Raw genomic sequence first — 16,796 nt, 5'->3', positions numbered from 1 at the left:
CACATGACTGACAAAAACATCCCACAAGATCAGGGAAGGCAACAAGCCACACACACCGAACAGCAACTTTCCACGCCGTCCTTACCGGCATCCAGTGGCCTGGGCGCCCCAGGGTGCAGGTCAGACTTCGCAGGACTGGCCCTCTCCTCCTCTTCCCCCTCTTCCGGCGCTGGCTGGGCCTTCCTGAGCCGCAGGGGGCACCCGCTGGCCAGCAGCCAGGCCTTCAGGTGCTCCATGTACTCCCGCCCAAACAGAGTGGAGTCCTCAAAGTTGGGAAAGGAGGCAGGGGAGGGGGCAATGTCTTGGAGGCCCACGGCTTCTAAGATTTTCTCCTGCCGGAAGGAGGAGGCCAGGGAGAAGGTTTGTCCCAGCAGGGCCAGTGACTTCCGGCAGAGGGAGTTGGTGGTCTCTAGGGCCAGCGCCAGGTCCAAGGGGCTGGTGAGGGTCTTCATCTTGACGCTCAGCTCGTAGGCATTGCAGGCCATGAGCAGGGGCGTGGCGCTCTTCAGAAGGCGGTCCTGGAGCCTCATGATGTACTTGTCGAAGGGCTTTATGATCTCAAAAAAGCAATTTTTGGTCTTCACAGCACCTTTGTCTAAAAGCATGTTTAAAAACTCATTATCCACTCGGGGTGTTTTCAAAGCGGAGTGCTTTAAAAATTTGATAGTAAAAAAGCAAAAATCTCTGTGCTCTGGTTTCAAGGAGCACTTGAAGGAGGCGAGGGTCTTCGCACAGGTCTCGGTCTCAAGTTCAAAGAGGGTCTGGAAGAGCTGCGAGAACCTGGCGTCCTCTCTGACTGTGTGGAACCCCGCCCACTTGATTATCTCCACACCGAACCGCGAGAAGACGTCCGCCTTATCTATGAGGTCAAAGCTCGTCCTCCTGCGGGGAAAGCGGATGGCCTTCAGGTCCAGCCCCAGAGGGCCCTTGGGAATGGGGAGCTGGATGTCCTCCATCCCCGGGTGTGTCCCCAGGGTCACCTCGGGGCGCATGGTGGCTTTCTGGCTTTGGCGGGTGCCCTGAGGTTTGGAAGGGATGCGGTTCACAGCAGGTACTTTTTTTGTGGCCACACTCTTCAGCGTGTTGAGTTTCCCAGTACCCGCCTTGGCTGTGAGCAGGCCCTCAGTGTCCCCCTTTCCCAGGAGGGCACCTTCCTGGCCTCTAGCTTGGACTTGCCCGTGGCCCCTGGGCACAGCGTCAGCTTCCCCTGGGAGGTCCGAGTCGTAATCCTGACTCTCCTCCTCCACACAGTCTTTCTCCCCGCGCCTGGAGGAGGTGGCGTCCCCTGGCACAGCAGGAGGACCCAACCCGCACTCCCGTGCCCACGAGGGCTCTGATGAGACCTGGGGGCCAAGGCCCTGCTCCCAAGAGCCATGCACCGCTAGCTTCCAGTCCGGAGCCTGGAAATGTCCCAATTTCCTGGGGCCAAAGCCGGGGTCCCGAGAGTCAGGGTGGGCAAACTCCAGGCCCCGGCCACATTCTTTTCGAAAGTAGCTGTCATCGCTGATGGCAGGGTTGCTTAACCGGAAGGAAGGTCCTGGAAACACTTCGCCTCTGAGACCTTCTCGCCCAGTGTCTCGAGAGTGAGGCACAGAGCTGCTGAGAGACCTGCCCTCGCTCGGAGCACCCTCATACATGTCCGCTCTGGTTCTTGGGGCTGCCCTTAACAGATCTGAAATGAACGATACAAAAAGACACAGCTACTTTAGACCACAGGTTGCTAAGGAATGGGCTCTGGCCACGAGCTAGTCCACTACTTTACTTTTATTTGGTCGGTCATGGGGCTTGAACTCTGGGCCTGGGCGCTGTCCCTGCGCTCTTCAGCTTAAGGTGACCGCTTGAGCTACAACACCACTTCCGGTTTTCTAGTGGTTTATTGGAGATAAGAGTCTCATGGACTTTCCTGCCCAGGCTGGCTTTGAAATGTGATCCTCAGATCTCAGCCTCCTGAGTAGCTAGGATGACAGGCGTGCGCCACCGTCACCCGGCTTCCCCTGATTTATTTATATGCCAGTGTTCTCTGCCCTGCATAGCTTTGAATCTTGATCTCAGCCTCCTAAGTAGCTAGGATTAGAAGTGTGACCCACAAGCACCTTGCTTATAAGATTAATGTTTAAAATGTACAAGGTAGGGGTGTTTCCAAAACTCAAATCAAGACAGTAAAACACTGTAAAGTGTCAATAAGAAACCTGGGCTGAGCCAGACATAGTGATATACACCTATAACCCTAGTTACTAAGGAGTTGGAGGTAGGAGGATTGTAGTTCAAAAGGTAATAGGAGGGATGGGAATGTGGCCTATCAGTATAGTGCTTGCCTAGCATGCATGAAGCCCTGGGTTCGATTCCTCAGTACTACACACATAGAAAAAGCTGGAAGTGGTGCTGTGGCTCAAGTGGTAGAATGCTAGTCTTAAGCAAAAGAAGCTCAGGGACAGTGCCCAGGCGCTGAGTTCAAGAGGTAGGTGGACTATAGTTCAAGGCCAGCCTTGCAAAGGTCTAAAGCCCTATCTGAACACATTGAAAGCAAAAGGACTGGGGTATGTTTCAAGTGTAGAGAACCTGCCTAGCAAGCACAAGACATGAGTTCAGGCAAACAGAAATTCAGACTGACTTCAGTCCGCTCTGCATCTGTACAGAGCTGGAAACAAGACTGGAAGAGACCGGTGAGTGAGCCCAGTCACTGCTATCTATCCTCTGGCTCTGTACTCTGGCTGTTCTTCCTACATGAAGAAGTTCCTGAAGACGCCAAGCAACAAAGGGAACTAAGTACGCAGAGCAATGGTGGCCTAGGTAGAATCTCATGACCACGCCAACATTCCAGGTTTGAATCAGAGGCCATAGCCCAGGGGAAAAAATGTTAAATGCAAAAGGAAAGACAAAGCCAGGCACTGGTGGCTCCGGCTTGTAATCCTACTCAGGAGGCTGAGATCTTAGATGGTGTTTTATGACAGCCCAGGCAGGAAAGTTGATCCCCAATTAACCACCAGAAAACCAGACACGCTAATCTTGAGTGTAAAAGCTCAGGGACAGAGCCCAGGCCCTGGGTTCAAGCCCCACAACTGACAAAACGAAAAAAAGAAAAAAAAGAAAGAGAAAGACAGATGCCAGGAGGTAGTAATGGCTCAAAAGCCACCAGAAGCCCACGCAAAGCCTGGAAGGGCCCGCTTGTGGATGGCACAGAGGGTGACCCCACGGGATCTGGGTCGGCCAGGGTTCCAGCAAGGCATCTGCTGTGATGGCCCAGGTACAGACTGTGTTGCTCAGGGCAAAAATTAGGGCAGCAGGAGGGATGCTGGTCCTCTAGTCACTAGAACAGGGTTGGGGAACCTTGCTCTGCAAAGGGCCATTGAAATATTTATAACAGCATTAGTAGCCATACAAAATTATTATCACTTTTTTGGTCGGTAGTGGGGCTTGAACTCTGGGCCTGGGTGCTGTCCCTCAGGTCTTCAGCTCAAGGTGAGCACTCTACCACTTGAGCCACAGAGCCACTTCCGGTTTTCTAGTGGTTTATTGGAGATAAGAGTCTCAAGGATTTTCCTGCCTGGGCTGGCTTTGAACCGTGGTCCTCAGATCTCAGCCTCCTGAGTAGCCAGGATTACAGGTGTGAGCCCCCAGCACCTGGCTACAAAATTATTAATATAGGCAGATGGCCATGGGTGGCTGACCAGACTCATTGTCTGTCCTACGTTTTCCTTTTTTTTTGCCAGCCCTGGGGCTTTAACTCGGGGCCTGGGTGCTGTCCCTGAGATTCTTTTGCTCAAGGCTAGCACTCTACCACTTGAGCCATAGTGCCACTTCTGGCTTTTTCTATGTGGTACTGCAGAATTGAACCCAGGTCTTCATGCATGCTAGGCAGGCAGTCTACCACTAAGCCAACATTCCCAGCCTTGTACCAAATAATTTTGAGTGCCTTATACAGCTGGTGAGCCGGCCATTCTCTACCCCTTCTCTGGATGAGGAGCGAGAGGCAGCACAGAGGAGGAAACCCCTGTGATCAAAGCACTGGGAGGGGGAAGGCTGGAGGATCAACACCTACGCGGCGACTCTCTCAAAACAGCAGGCAGGGTGGCTGAAGCCTGCAGCCCTGGCTACTCGGAGGTCGCAAACGGGATTACTGTTCAAGGCGAACCCATGCAAAAAGAACCTCACACACAAAAAATTGTTTTTGTTTTGGTTGGTTGTAGGGGTTGAACTCAGAGCCTGGGTGTTGTGTATGAGCTTTTTCACTCAAGGCTAGAACTGTACCACTTGGGCCACAGTTCCACTTGCAGTTCCTGCTGGTTAAATGGAAATGAGTCTCACAGACTTTTCTGCTCAGGCTGGCTTTGAACTGTGATCCTCAGATCTCACTTTCTGTGTAGCTAGGATTACAGGTGTGAGCCAACAGAATTTTATCTCCACCAAATTTTATCTCCACTGTGCAGCAGTACATACCTGTCATCCCCAGCAATGTTGGGGAAGTACAAGTAAAAGGTTGGAGATGTGGCTCAAGTGGTAGAGCTCCTGCCCTGCAAGTGGGAGGTCTGAAATTCAATCCCTAGAACCATCACCAACAAAACTGAAACAACAAAAAGCCTTGTTTAGGGGTCCAGCTCAGCTGCAGAGCACATGCTCAGCTAAAAAAGACCTGGCGTTCCATCCTTAGAACCAAAAACCAAAAACCAAAAAGGGGAAGGCGCTTAGAGAGAAGCTGCAGTCAATGACTTTAATCACTCTTGGTCAAATTTAAATGTTTACCTCCTCTTCATAAATAGACAATGCGAGCAGTCCCATCGTCAGGGAAAGAGGAAGAGGGAAGGAAAAAGGGGGAAGGAAAAAAAAAAAAGACAGGATGAATAACTTTGAAATGCATTGCCAATATATACAACCACAACGTAACCTCACGAAAAGCTATTGGTCAGTAGGGAGAGGCAAGGGAGAGAAAGAGGCTCTAGGGAGACGATAAGAGAGGGCTGGGCCAATAAGAAGGATAGAAGAAGAAGAATATCGGCTAAGTGGGTTATTTCCAACTAGGAAAACAGAACAATGAAGCTGCGCACTGGGGGCTTATGCCTGTAATCCTAGCTACTCAGGAGCCTGAGATCTTGTTGTTTTTTTTTGTTGGCCATGGGGCTTGAACTCTGGGCCTGGACACTGACCCTGAGCGCTTCAGCTCAAGGTGAACGCTGTACCACTTGAACCACAGTGCCACTTCCATGGAGCCTGAGATCTGAGAACCAAACCAGCCTAGGCAGGAAAGTCTTCAAAACTTACATCTAATTAACCATTCAAAAGCTGGAAGTGGAGGTGTGGCTTAAGTGGTAGAATGCTAGCCTTCAGTGGAACAGCACTCAGGCCCTGAGTTCAAACCCCAGTTCTGGCTCAAATTAAAAAAAAAAAGAGCTAGGCACTGATGGCTCACGCCTATCATCCTACCTACTCAGGAGGCTGAAATCTGAGGATAGCAATTCGAAGCCAGCCTGAGCAGGAAAGTCTGTGAGGCTTTTTAATCTCCAATTAACCACCAGAAAACCATAAGTGGTGCTGTGGCTCACGGTGAAAAGCTCAGGGACAGACCCCAGGCCCAGAGTTCAAGCCCCACAACTGACAAAAAAGAAAGAAAACAGAACAATGAAACCTGCTGAAATTGGGAAGAGCGGAAGGGACAGTAATAGAGTGTCATTGATTGTAATATACTGTATCAAGTGTGGAAATGTAACATTAAAATATTTCCCCCCTAGGGGGCTGGGAAATTGGAGCAGTGGTAGAGCGCTTGCCTTGCTTGCCTGAGGCCCTGGGTTCGATTCCTCAGCACCACATGAGCAAAAAGAAAAAAGCCGGAAATGGCACTGTGGCTCAAGTGGTCGAGCACTAGCCTTGAGCTGAAGAGCTGAGGGATAGCGCCCAGGCCCAGAGTTCAGGCCCCACGACCAGACCCAATATATATATATATATATTTCCCCCCTATAACTAATGTAAATTTAAAAAAGAATGAAAAAATAATGCAAGGACCAGAGCACTTGCCCAAGACACTGCAATCCTACCCTGCCCTTAAGATACTCATCCACGCCCCGCCCACCCCCAGCCCCTTCCATTGACCTGGGGCTTCCAACTGAAGCGTTTTGCTGACAGCCTCAGCACTGGGGTCCACGTGGTATCGTTTCACTTTTTCCTGTAGCACAGCATCAAGAGTCTCCTGGGCAATCCGCCGTGCTGCCATCTTTCCTTGCCCTGTACAGAGAGGAAAAGAATTGCATTCCCTGCTCGGAGGCCCAGCTCTTCTTCATCTAATCTTCCAGGTACGGAGTCACCTAGTCTTGGACTGGCAAAGACACACTGGCCTGGGGGGGGGGGCGGGGAGGGTGTTTGTGCCCAGCTGATGCTCACTCATTGCATGTGTGGCAGAGAGAGGGGCAAGCTTCCCCAAACCTTTCTCCCCGGGGTCTCTAATTGGCTTTTGTTCAGCCTGATACCAGTGGCTTACACCTGTAATCATCCTTGTAATCCCAGCTCCTCAGGAAGCTGAGATACCAGGATGGTGGTTTGAAGCCAGTCCAGGCAGGAAAGTCCTGTGCGTTTTTTTTTTTTTTTTGCCAGTCCTGGGGCTTGAACTCAGGGCCTGGGCTCTGTCCCTAAGCTTCTTTTGCTCAAGGCGAGCCCTCTACCACTTGAGCCACAGTGCCACTTCTGGCTTTTTCTGTGTATGTGGTGCTGAGGAATCGAACCCAGGGCTTCATGTGTGCTAGACCAGCACGCTACCACTGAGCCACCTTCCCAGGTGCCCCTCTAGTGGGATTCTTATCTCCAAATTAACCAGCAAAAAAAAGCCAGGTGGTAGAGCGACCACCCAGAGTTCTGAGTTCAAACCCCAGGACTGGTGCACACACCAAAAAGACCCATGGCGGGTCTGCAGGAGGGCTCCTCACACACCCCTCACCGAGGTTAGGTGCTAGGGTGGAAGGGCAGGAGGCAGCCCGGGCTGAGGGTGGCCGGGGCGGACAGATCCCCTCTCTCCCCACTCTGCAATGGGGAGGGAAGTGGGGCGGGGTGGTGGCAGGTCTGGCGGCGGCTGGCTCGGGGCTCACTGTGCTCGGCCTGGGCCCCGGGGGCGGCGGGCCCAGCGCTCGGGCCGGGCCCCGGGGCCCCCAGCTTTACAGCCCTTGTGTGACCCGCACCCCTTCTCCCCTCCTCCGCTCGCTGGCCCGGGGCGCCCCCTGTTCACCGGACGGGGGTCGACTCAAGTGACCTGGCCCCTCCTTGCCTCAGTTTCCCCGTCTATGGCCGCTACGGGTCCTCGGCCAGTCCACAACGATTCGGGCGAACGGAAGGAAGGAATGAATGAATGAACGAACGAATGAGCCGGTGTCCCGGGCCGCCCCGCCCCGCCCCGCCGGAGCCACGGACCCGGGGAAGCCGCGGCCCTCACAGCAGCGGCCGCCGGGACGCGGCCGGGCCCAGCCCGCGGCGCCATTGGAGAACCCGGGGTCCCCCGGGTGGGGCCGGAACCCTGCGGCCCGGAGCCCACCCACCGCCGCCGCCCAGGCCCAGGCCTCACCCCGAGCCCACCGCGCGCGGAGCCGCCCCCGCCGCCCGCCGCCCGCGTCACCGTCGCCGTCCGAGGCTCCTCACCCGCCGCCGCGCGAGGCGGGGACATGCAAATGAGCTAACGGTCTCCGCAGAGCCGCGCAGGCGCAGTCTGCTGCCTACGCCCGGAGCGCGCAGGCGCACCCTGACGCCTTTCTTCGTGCGCAAGCGCACACAGCCCTCCCCCCCACGCCCTGACGCGCCGCGCCGGCAGCTGTGGGCTCTCCTTGCGCAGGCGCGTTGTCCGCTTCTCCTAGACGATCGCTCCCTAAGCGAAAATTTTCTCTGCCCGGGCGGCGACACCAGGGGGTCACCGGGGAGAGGCGCTAGAGACGCCCGGGGCGCTCACGCTGACACGAGGTGGCTTTACCTGCGCTCGCTCTCAACCTCTGTTATCCCGGGCTACAGGCGGCGGCCAGGCGACGCCACTGCGCCTGCGCCCGACGGCGGCCGGCAGGGCCCGCCCCCCCCCGGCGCGCGGAGACGGCCGCCGGCCCCACCCTTCCCCACGTGGCGGCGGGGACCGGTGAGGAGCGGGGCGCGCCGCGGGGCGGGCTGGAGGGAGGCGGGAGCAAGGAGTGCGGGACCCGGCTCCCCGGCGCGCGCTCCCCGTCCATCCCACCCCGGGCCCCGAGCGCCGGCCGCGCCAGCCCCGGAGCGGGAGGCTGGGCCCAGGTCGGCCCCGGGCGCGACGCCGTGCCGGGCGGGGTGGGACCCCTGCAGGGGCCCGGAACCCGTGGCGGCGGGGTGCTGAGCCCCGCGCTCCCAGCGAACGGGGCGGGGGGGCGCAGGTGAAAGGTCAGGGGAGAGGGCGAGCCCGAGCCACCCAGCAGCCTGGTCAGACGTCGCCCCGGGACCCCCCCTCCACCTTCCTTCGCCTGAGTGGTGAAGGCCATAAGGAAGCTTGTCAGGGAAGAAATACACTGTCTTTCCATTTTCACTGTTGTTATTATTATTGTTGTTGTTGTTAGTGTGTGTGTGTGCACGCCAATACTAAGATTTAAATTCAGGGCCGGGGTACTGTGCCTTAGCTTTTTTTGCTCAAGGCTGGCATCTACCACGTGAACCACAGCTTACTTCCAGCTTTTTGCTGGTTAACTGGAGGCAAGAGTCTTGCTGCCGGGCACCCGTGGCTCACACCTGTCATCCTAGCTACTCAGGAGGCTGAGATCAGAGGATCGCAGTTCAAAGCCAGCCCGAGGCAGGAAAGTCAGTGCGACTCCTGTCTCCAGTAAACCACCAGAAAACCAGAAGTGGCGCTGCAGCTCAGGTGGCAGAGCCCTTGCGTTGAGCAAAATTGCTCAGGGACAGCACCCAGGTCCAGAGTTCAAGCCCCACAACCGACAAAAATAAGTAAGTCTTTCACACTTTTCTGCCTTAATCTTCAGATCTCAGCCTCCTGAGTAGCAAGGATTACAGGTATGAGCCACTGGTGCCCGCCAGAGGTGGATTCTCAACATAGTGCTTGCATTCCTGTGGTAAACAGATTTCAAAGTGTTAAAAGCCACTGAGGTGATGAGGGCTGCCCCTCTGTTGGGCTTTTCACCTGAACTAGTTCTGAGGACCGATTTGTACCTGCGCACGCCGTGGATGCAACCAAAGACATTTGCATCCCCCCAAAAGAGACCCCTCCTCCCTGAGCACCGTGAAGCCACTGGGTATTTCCGATCAACTGTTGACAAGCTGTGCAGCCTCTGTGCCTGTCTGGTGTCACTAAGCACATCTCACCCGTGTTCCATTCTTCTCACCGTGGAGGAATACTCCAGAGTGTGCACTCACCACCAGGCTACATCCCTAGCTTTACCTCCACCCATAGGGGATTTGACATGCATGTTGCTTGCTTATTATTTTTTTATTTTGCTGGTTCTTGGGCTTGAACTCAGGGCCCAGGTACTGTCCCTGCTTTCTTTTTTTTTTTTTTTGGTTGGTCCTGGGGCTTGAACTCTGGGCCTGAGCGCTGTCCCTCAGCTCTTCAGCTCAAGGTGAGCAATCTACCACTTGAGCCACAGAGCCACTTCTGATTTTCTAGTGGTTTATTGGAGATAAGAGTTTCATGGACTTTCCTGCCCAGGCTGGCTTTGAACCATGATCCTCAGATCACAGTCTCCTGAGTAGCTAGGATTACAGGTGTGAGCCACCGGCGCCCAGCTCTGTCTCTGATTTCTGTGCTCAAGGCTGGCACTCTACCACTTTGAGACACAACTTTACTCGCCATTTTCTGGTGGTTATTCAAGATAGGAGTCTCAGACCTTCCTGCCTGGGCTGGCTTTGAACCGGCATCCTCAGAGCTCATCCTCCTGGGGAACTAGGATGACAGGTGTGAGCCACTGGAGAGTGCCCAGACTACCTGTTTTTTCTGAGATAAGGTTTCCCTGTGTGGCCCGGGCTGGCCTGTCCCTAGCCACACTCCTGCCTCAACCTGCCCAGTGTATGTCACTATCCGTGAGTCCTTCATCTTGGAGGCCTGAATGATGTTGGGATCTAAACAGTCATCAAGTCGGCCCCTGGCAGGGGCTCCCAGGCTGGTGATTGGAGCCTGGGAATGGCTGCCCCCCATGACAGAGCTCTCCCCCCTCCCAGCTTCGCACACAGGGGCAGGATGGCCTGTAAACGCATCACGCAGGACACTTTCGACGCGGCGGTGCGGGAGAACGTGGAGGAGTTCAGCATGGACCCTGAAGAGGCCGTGAAAGAGGCTGTGGAGCAATTTGAGTCCCAGGGTGGGTGGAGTGACACCCCCCATGCTGTGAGCAGCCCTGTGGGCCCCACGCACCCCGCAGCCTCACCCCACCCATGCCACCCTCTGGCCCCTCGTTGGGACGCTGGCAGAGCTGGCCCTGCTCGTGTGCAGTCACATCCCCAAAGGGGCCTTTGCTGGGCCTGGCACCCAGCACCACCTGCCTCCCTGCCACCTGCACCCAGCTGCAGCTCCGATTAGCAAGGAGGGCGTGCCACTGTGCAGACGGACAGACAGACAGCAGCTCACACCAGGCCCAGCAGGAGAGACTGAGGGTGCCATGGCCTAGGCAGGGAGTGCAGTTCACCTGGCACTGTTGGCAGGGGTGATGGGCTTCCAGGAACCTGTTCCTGCCCCCCCCCACCCCACGGCAGTGAGCTGGCTCTAGACACAGAGGGCAGTTTACCCTGGACAGGGCTGGTGCGGCGGTCCAAGGGGCCCACTGCCGGGGCTGGGCCCCAGGGGGCGGGAGCTCTGGGGTCAAGGCTGGGTGTCACCCTCCACCCCTGCTCTCAGCCCCCAGGCAGGGACTGCCCCCACCCTGCCTGCTGTCTGCCGAGGGCCGCTTTGCACCAGCCCCAGGGGGATGGGAGTGGGAGCCCCTAGAAGGAAGGTTCCAGTGGAAGCGACCTGCACAGACTGGTGTCTGGTGTCCTCGTTTCCTGCAGGGGTGGACCTGAGCACCATTATCAAGACTGCACTGAAAACCCCGGCAGACGGAGCCACGGAGCCCACGCACGGCGTCCTGCAGGTCTCCCTGGCCCCTGGGCCTGGCCCCGCCTCTCACTCAGCTCAGCCTGCCCAGCTGCGTCTCCACATCCACACTGGAGAGCAGCCGGCCTCGGCGTGGGGCTCCGCGATCAGAGCTTGCGGCCCGTTCTGCGGGGAGTGGGGGTGGGCATGCCTGGCGGGATGGGCCACACCTGAGCTGTCACTTGTTCCCGAACTTGGCCCCTTAGTGTGGAAATATCTGTGAGGATGGGAAAGAAGGAGGGGAGCCGGCACGCACTCTCCAGGGACCCCAGATGAGCAAGGCAGGGCCCCCCGGAGGCCAGTGGCCTTGCTGAGGGTCACTGTGGGGCAGTGCAGGAAGGCACCAGGATGGCTGAGCCCCAGGTCGCCTGGCCGGGGTCCCCGGGTCCCCCCCATGTCATACGACAAAACCTGGCTTTACCCATATCAGTGTGTGTGTGTGCGCGTGCGTGTGCGCACGTGCACCCATGCACTTGGTCAATCCTGAGGCTTGAACTCAGGGCCTGGGCACTTTACCACTTGAGCCACAGCTCCACTTCTAGACTTTTGCTGGTTAACAGGAGATAAGGGTCTTGTGGACTTTCTTCTTTCTTGCTTGAGCCGGCTTCGAACCTCCATCCCCAGATCTCAGCTTCCTGTGTAGCTAGGATGACAGGTGTGATACACCAGTGCCCGGCCCCCTCTCCTCCCTCTGTCTCTGTTTCATTGTTTGGCACAAGGCCTCACACTGCCCACTGGGCCAGCCCTGAGCCCCGGGGTGCCCCCCCAACCCTCCGCTCATTGTTACTGCTGTATCTTGGGTTGTGTAGTTACCTCGGCGTTGGGGGGCAGTTCATCTGCTGGTCTCGGGGAAGCCGGGACCACAGCATCCAGTGGCCCTGGGTTCCCAGTCTCAGCGGGCACTGAGACACCAGGCCCTTCCTCCCCTGTGTGTAGCCTCTGCTGCTACAGACTCTCCAAACAGAAGAGAGGGCTGGGCTGGAGCTTGGCGGTGCCCCTGGGCCCTGTGCAGCCTCCCAGCAACACAAAAGAGAAAGGAGGGAAGAACGGGAATCGGGAGGGGGCCTCCACCCCTCTGGGTTCAGTGGTTGCTCCTGTGACCCCAGCACTGGGGAGACAAGGCGGGAGGTCACGTGTGCCCGCCAACCTGCGCTGCACAGAACCTGTCTCTGGCTCACATCTCTAGTCACTCAGGAGGCTGAGATCTGAGGATTGCGGTTCAAAGCCAACCCAAGCAGGAAAAGTCTTATCTCCATTTAACCACCAAAAAGCCAGAAGTAGCTGGGTGCCAGTGGCTCACGCCTATCACCCTAGCTACTCAGGAGAATGAGATCGGAGAATCGCAGAGAAAAACAGAAGTGGCACTGTGGCTCAAGTGGTAGAGTGCTCGCCTTGAGCTTGAAGAGCTGAGGGACAGAGCGTAGGCCCAGAGTTCAAGACCCATGACCAGCCAAAAAAATAAAAAAGCCAGAAGTGGAGTTGTGGCTCACCTGGTAGAGCACTAGCCTTGAGCAAAAAAGCCAAGCAAGTGGGTAAGGCTGAGTTCAAGCCTCCCTGTACAACACCAAAGTGCGGTGCAGACGCTGTGGGCTGGAACTTGTGCCAGTTCCTGTACTCTCCCTGGGGAGGGGTCCTGCAGGGTGTAGACCCTGGACAGCACCTTGGGCCTAGCTGACCCTACGGCTTCTTCCTCTCCAGGCCCTGGAGGCCCTGCAGGAGTCCATGACCAGCTCCTCTCCCCAGGACCTGGGAGCCCACCTTGCCAACTTCCGCCAGCAGTGCCTGCAGCACAAGGCCTGCCGCTTCCTGGCCGCCCAGAAGGGGGCCTACCCTGTGCTCCTGGCCGCCTGCAAGCTGGCCTCTGCCCGCGGCCCCGACCTCCTGCTCCAGGCCCTGCACGCCCTGGTGGCGCTGATCGAAGGCCAGCCTGACCTGCTGGACGCCCAGGGCCTGCAGCTGCTGGTGGCCACGCTGGCAGGGAATGCAGACTCCACGGACCTGACGTGCACCGGGATCCGCTGCGTGCGCCTGGCCTGCCTCAAGCACGAGGAGAACCGCAAGGACCTGGTGAAGGCGGGCGTGCTGCCCCTGCTCACCGGGGCCATCTCCCGCCACGCCCGCCACGCCGACGTGGTCCGCGAGGCCTGCTGGGCACTGCGCGTCATGACGTTCGATGACGACGTCCGGGCGCTCTTTGGCCAGGCCCACGACCACGCCAAGAAGATTGTGCAGGAAAACAGAGGCCTGAAGGTGCTCATCGAGGCCACCAAGGGTGAGAGGCCACGGGGCAGGCGGGCAGGCCCCCGTGAGTGACCCTGGGGTGAGGTGGGTAAGCGCATGCGTAGCTCACGGGATAAGCAGCTCCTGGCTGCAGTGAGAGTCTGGATGGAAGCCGGGTGCTGGTGGCTCACGCCTGTCATCCTAGCTACTCAGGAGGCTGAGATCTGAGGATCACGGTTCAAAGCCAGCCTGGGCAGGAGAGACCGTGAGACTCCTATCTCCAATAAACCACCAGAAAACCGGAAGTGGCGCTGTGGCTCAAGTAGTAGAGCGCTCGCCTTGAGCTGAAGAGCTGAGGGACAGTGCCCAAGCCCAGAGTTCAAGCCCCATGACCTACCAAAAAAAAAAAAAGAGTCTGGACGGAGGATGGATCCAGGCACAGGAGGCTCCCGGCTTCAGTGGCCACCTCCCGCTCAGTCCTGCTCCACCACACACAGCTCCCCAGCGCAGCCGCCAGTGTGCACAGGCCTGGCCCCGCCCCAGGCCCTGCTTGGGGAAGACGGGGAAAGGGTGCACCCCAAAGAGAAAATAGGAATGCCGGGTTGTGTTTTTCTCCCGGCATGGCACACACATGCCTACACACACTGGCACGCACCTGCTGCCGGGTTTTCCCCAGAAGCTTCCCACCCTTCCCGTCCACCGCACCCCAGCAGAGGCCTGACCCAGGTCAAGCTCACAGAAGATGCTGGAAGCACTTGCCTTCTCTGCTTGCCTGGTGGCCTGACAGGGGGATGGGCCTCCCCTCCCCTCCCTCGGCTTCCGCAGATGCTGGAGATGGAGGACATGGGGAGGGGGACTCTTGGAGGCCTTGGCTTGAAATCAGCCACACTTCCCCAGCGGCAGACTAGCTCCATATGTCTTCCCAAAATATAGATTTGGGGCACATCTGTAACCCCAGATACTTGAGAGACTGAGACAGAAAGACCTCAAGTGCAAGACTACTGGGCTACTTAATAACATCCTGTCTCAAAACCAAATGCAACCAAGGGCTGGAGACTGCCCTGAAGGGGGAGCACACCAGCAGGCTTGAGGCCTTTGTCTTGGATTCAAGCTAGTGTCACTGGAAAAAAACATGTTCTCGCGGGGGGGGGGGGGGGAGAAGAGGGGGGCACCTGGGGCCCTCAGCCCCCGGGGCCCACTGGAACCCCCTGACAGCCCCCCCCAGTGGGGCTGGCAGGACGTCCCAACTGTGTTGAGTAAACCTCAGCGCCCCCCTGAGCAGCCTCTGCCCCCGGCCTCCATGCCACTCGGAGAGTCATTCGTGCAGGTCCCGAGTGTGCCCTGGGAAAGGCTTATTTCAGGCAGGAAGATGGCCCGGGAGCTGTGTGCAGCCCCAACCCACATGTGTGTCCCCACCCTGGGGCCGCGCAGCAGGCCCTGTGGCCCCAGCGCTCTGGGCCTGACCTCGCCTCTGCCCGCAGCCTTTCCGGACAACCCTGGCGTCCTGAGCGAGCTGTGCAGCACCTTGTCCCGCCTGGCCGTGCGCAACGAGTTCTGCCAGGAGGTGGTGGACCTGGGTGGCCTTGACGTGCTGGTGACCCTGCTGGCCAGCTGCAGCGACCATCAGGTGGGAGAAGCCCACCCTTCCCTCCACACCCCTTCCCTGTCACTCTCCTGGCCCTCCACATGCCCCGCCTCCAGGACACGCCCCTCATAGGCCACGCCCTGGGTCCCTCACCGAGGCCCCGCCCTGCTGCCCGGCCCCGCCCCGCACAGGACCTGGTGAAGCAGGTGCTCAGCGCCCTGCGGGCCATCGCAGGCAACGACGACGTGAAGGACGCCATCGTCCGCGCCGGCGGCCCCGAGTGCATCCTGGCCGCTATGACCCAGCACCTGGCCAGCCCCCAGGTACGGCACCCAGCTGGCCCCGGGGAAAGGGGGTGGCGCCTGGGACCAGTCACACACCGGCCCCGGCCCGGCTGGCATCCCGGATCCCACACCCCCCCCAGCCACTCCCCACCCCCGCCGCGCCTCGGCCAGCCCCCCCCCCCCCCCGTGTCCCCCTCCTCCCGGTCCTGGACCCCAAGCCCGTTGACGCCACGTCTGCGGCAGGTGTGCGAGCAGAGCTGTGCCGCACTGTGCGTCCTGGCCCTGCGGAAGCCGGAGAACAGCCAGGCCATCATGGAGCACGGCGGGGCCCTGGCAGTGCTGCAGGCCATGCAGGCGCACCCACAGGAGGTCGGCGTGCAGGTACCCGGTCCCCCCCTGTTGCCCTGTCCCCCACCGTGCCCCGGCCCTCCGGCCCTCTCCTCCCTTCCCTCGCTGGCCTCCGCACGCCCTCCCCCGGCCCCGGTTGGCTGTCATCTGTTAGTATTCTGAGTCATCCACTGGCCATGGAGACAGGCCAGCAACTTCCACTTTTTTGTTCTTTGAACAAAACTGTGGTTTGAACCCAGCGCTTCTGAGCTACGTCCCCAGCCTTTGTGGACTTGGTTTTCAACTGGAGTCTTGCATGTTCTTTTCCTGGGACTGGCATAGACTGAGGTCGCCGGCCTTCCAGGTAGCTGGGATGCAGGACTGACCCACCATGCTCGGCGGCTGATAGAGATGGAGTCTCACTAACTGTCTTTTCTGACCTCATACTGGGTCCTTCCAGCCTCTGCCTCCTGCACTTGTGGGGTTATAGGTGCGCCCAGTACGCCTCCTGCTCTGCTGTCGGTAGCAGAGCATTAGATGTGAGCATGCTTGGAGTTGGTGCGTGGCGTGCTGACGGGCAGGCCTGTGCAGCCTCCTCTTCCTGGGCCACGCTGCCCATCCCTTTGAGCCCCGGCCTCAGGAGACTGGTCAGTCAGACAGCAGGAGTCCTTCCTGCCCCTGGAGCCCCCATCTCCTGGGAGAGCCAGTTCTAGCCCAGCTCAGCTGTGACTCTCGCTCCCATCACAGGGAGGTCAGGGGACGATGTGCCCGCCCGCCCACCCCCAGCTCACAGCCCTCTCCCCCGCAGAAGCAGGCCTGCATGCTGATCCGCAACCTGGTGTCCCGGAGCCCGGCCTTCTCCAAGCCCCTCCTGGAGCAGGGGGCTGAGGCGCTCATTGCGCAGGCCAGGGCCGCCCACCCTGACTGCGAGGACGTGGCCAAGGCCGCACTGCGTGACCTGGGCTGCCGCGTCGAGCTCCAGGAGCTGTGGACAGGCCAGAAGGGCAGCCTGGTGCTGTGACCCGGACTCAGCCTCTCCCTGACCTTGGATGCATCATGCAACTTGGGGCCGAGGCAGGGATGGGGGCCCTGTTCCCCTGCCCCCTCCACCCGTGCCCCTCGGCCAGCGGGGCCTTCTGGGTCCCCGGTACAGAGAGCCCAGCGGCCCCGGGGTCCCCCACTGCTGGCCGTGCCGGCCCCCCTCCTGCCCACTTCCTCACCTCTCAGGCTGCGAGGCCGGCCCCACCAGACTCGGTGGGGCCGGGGTCTGTGGCCCATCACGTCCCCCGCCTGGGGGTGGAGGTGCCCCTGGGAATAAAGAACC

The 16,796-nt window shown here is 58.7% G+C and overlaps 2 protein-coding genes across 12 annotated transcripts in view; one reads left to right on the top strand and one right to left on the bottom strand.

Annotated features, from left to right (window-relative positions):
- Sugp2 (SURP and G-patch domain containing 2) overlaps window positions 1–8,019 on the bottom strand; it is a 20,013-nt gene extending 11,994 nt beyond the window's left edge. For 3 of the 8 annotated variants that reach the window (XR_011368917.1, XM_070008439.1, XM_070008440.1), the window contains exons 1-3: window positions 6,870–6,890; window positions 6,082–6,213; window positions 86–1,672 (exon numbers count right to left, since the gene is read on the bottom strand). Coding sequence is in view for 7 of the 8 variants with exons in the window: in XM_070008439.1 (XP_069864540.1) it covers window positions 86–1,672; window positions 6,082–6,213; window positions 6,870–6,882 (1,732 nt within the window). In the remaining variant the exon portion in view is untranslated. The other 5 variants (XM_070008441.1, XM_070008446.1, XM_070008445.1 and 2 more) reach the window with 5 other exon arrangements.
- On the top strand, window positions 8,009–16,796 carry Armc6 (armadillo repeat containing 6). 4 transcript variants are annotated; one of them, XM_070008450.1, is made up of 8 exons: window positions 8,009–8,092; window positions 10,147–10,286; window positions 10,972–11,054; window positions 12,755–13,328; window positions 14,758–14,903; window positions 15,053–15,184; window positions 15,389–15,514; window positions 16,281–16,796. In XM_070008450.1, the coding sequence occupies exons 2-8, from the start codon at window positions 10,166–10,168 to the stop codon at window positions 16,491–16,493; spliced, it is 1,395 nt and encodes a 464-aa protein (XP_069864551.1). In that variant the 5' UTR covers window positions 8,009–8,092; window positions 10,147–10,165; the 3' UTR covers window positions 16,494–16,796. The 4 variants fall into 4 exon arrangements, with proteins under 4 accessions (XP_069864551.1, XP_069864548.1, XP_069864550.1 ...); XM_070008447.1 differs by having other exon boundaries at window positions 15,389–15,526; XM_070008449.1 differs by lacking the exon at window positions 8,009–8,092 and adding an exon at window positions 8,203–8,241 and having other exon boundaries at window positions 15,389–15,526.

Source organism: Dipodomys merriami, unplaced genomic scaffold, assembly GCF_024711535.1.
Source record: "Dipodomys merriami isolate MVZ:Mamm:240054 unplaced genomic scaffold, mDipMer1.0.p SCAF_70, whole genome shotgun sequence".
Lineage (NCBI taxonomy): Eukaryota > Metazoa > Chordata > Mammalia > Rodentia > Heteromyidae > Dipodomys > Dipodomys merriami.
The sequence above is the reverse complement of the archived record's forward strand: the minus strand, read 5'-3'. Positions and strand labels throughout refer to the sequence as shown.

Bases quoted from the DNA above. Each gene is read 5' to 3' on its own strand.
- Armc6 (XM_070008447.1), top strand. From the start codon at position 10,166: ATGGCCTGTAAACGCATCACGCAGGACACTTTCGACGCGGCGGTGCGG. The intron at 11,055-12,754 runs GTCTCCCTGGCC...CTTCCTCTCCAG, and splicing joins CCACGCACGGCGTCCTGCAG to GCCCTGGAGGCCCTGCAGGA. The intron at 13,329-14,757 runs GTGAGAGGCCAC...CTCTGCCCGCAG, and splicing joins GCTCATCGAGGCCACCAAGG to CCTTTCCGGACAACCCTGGC.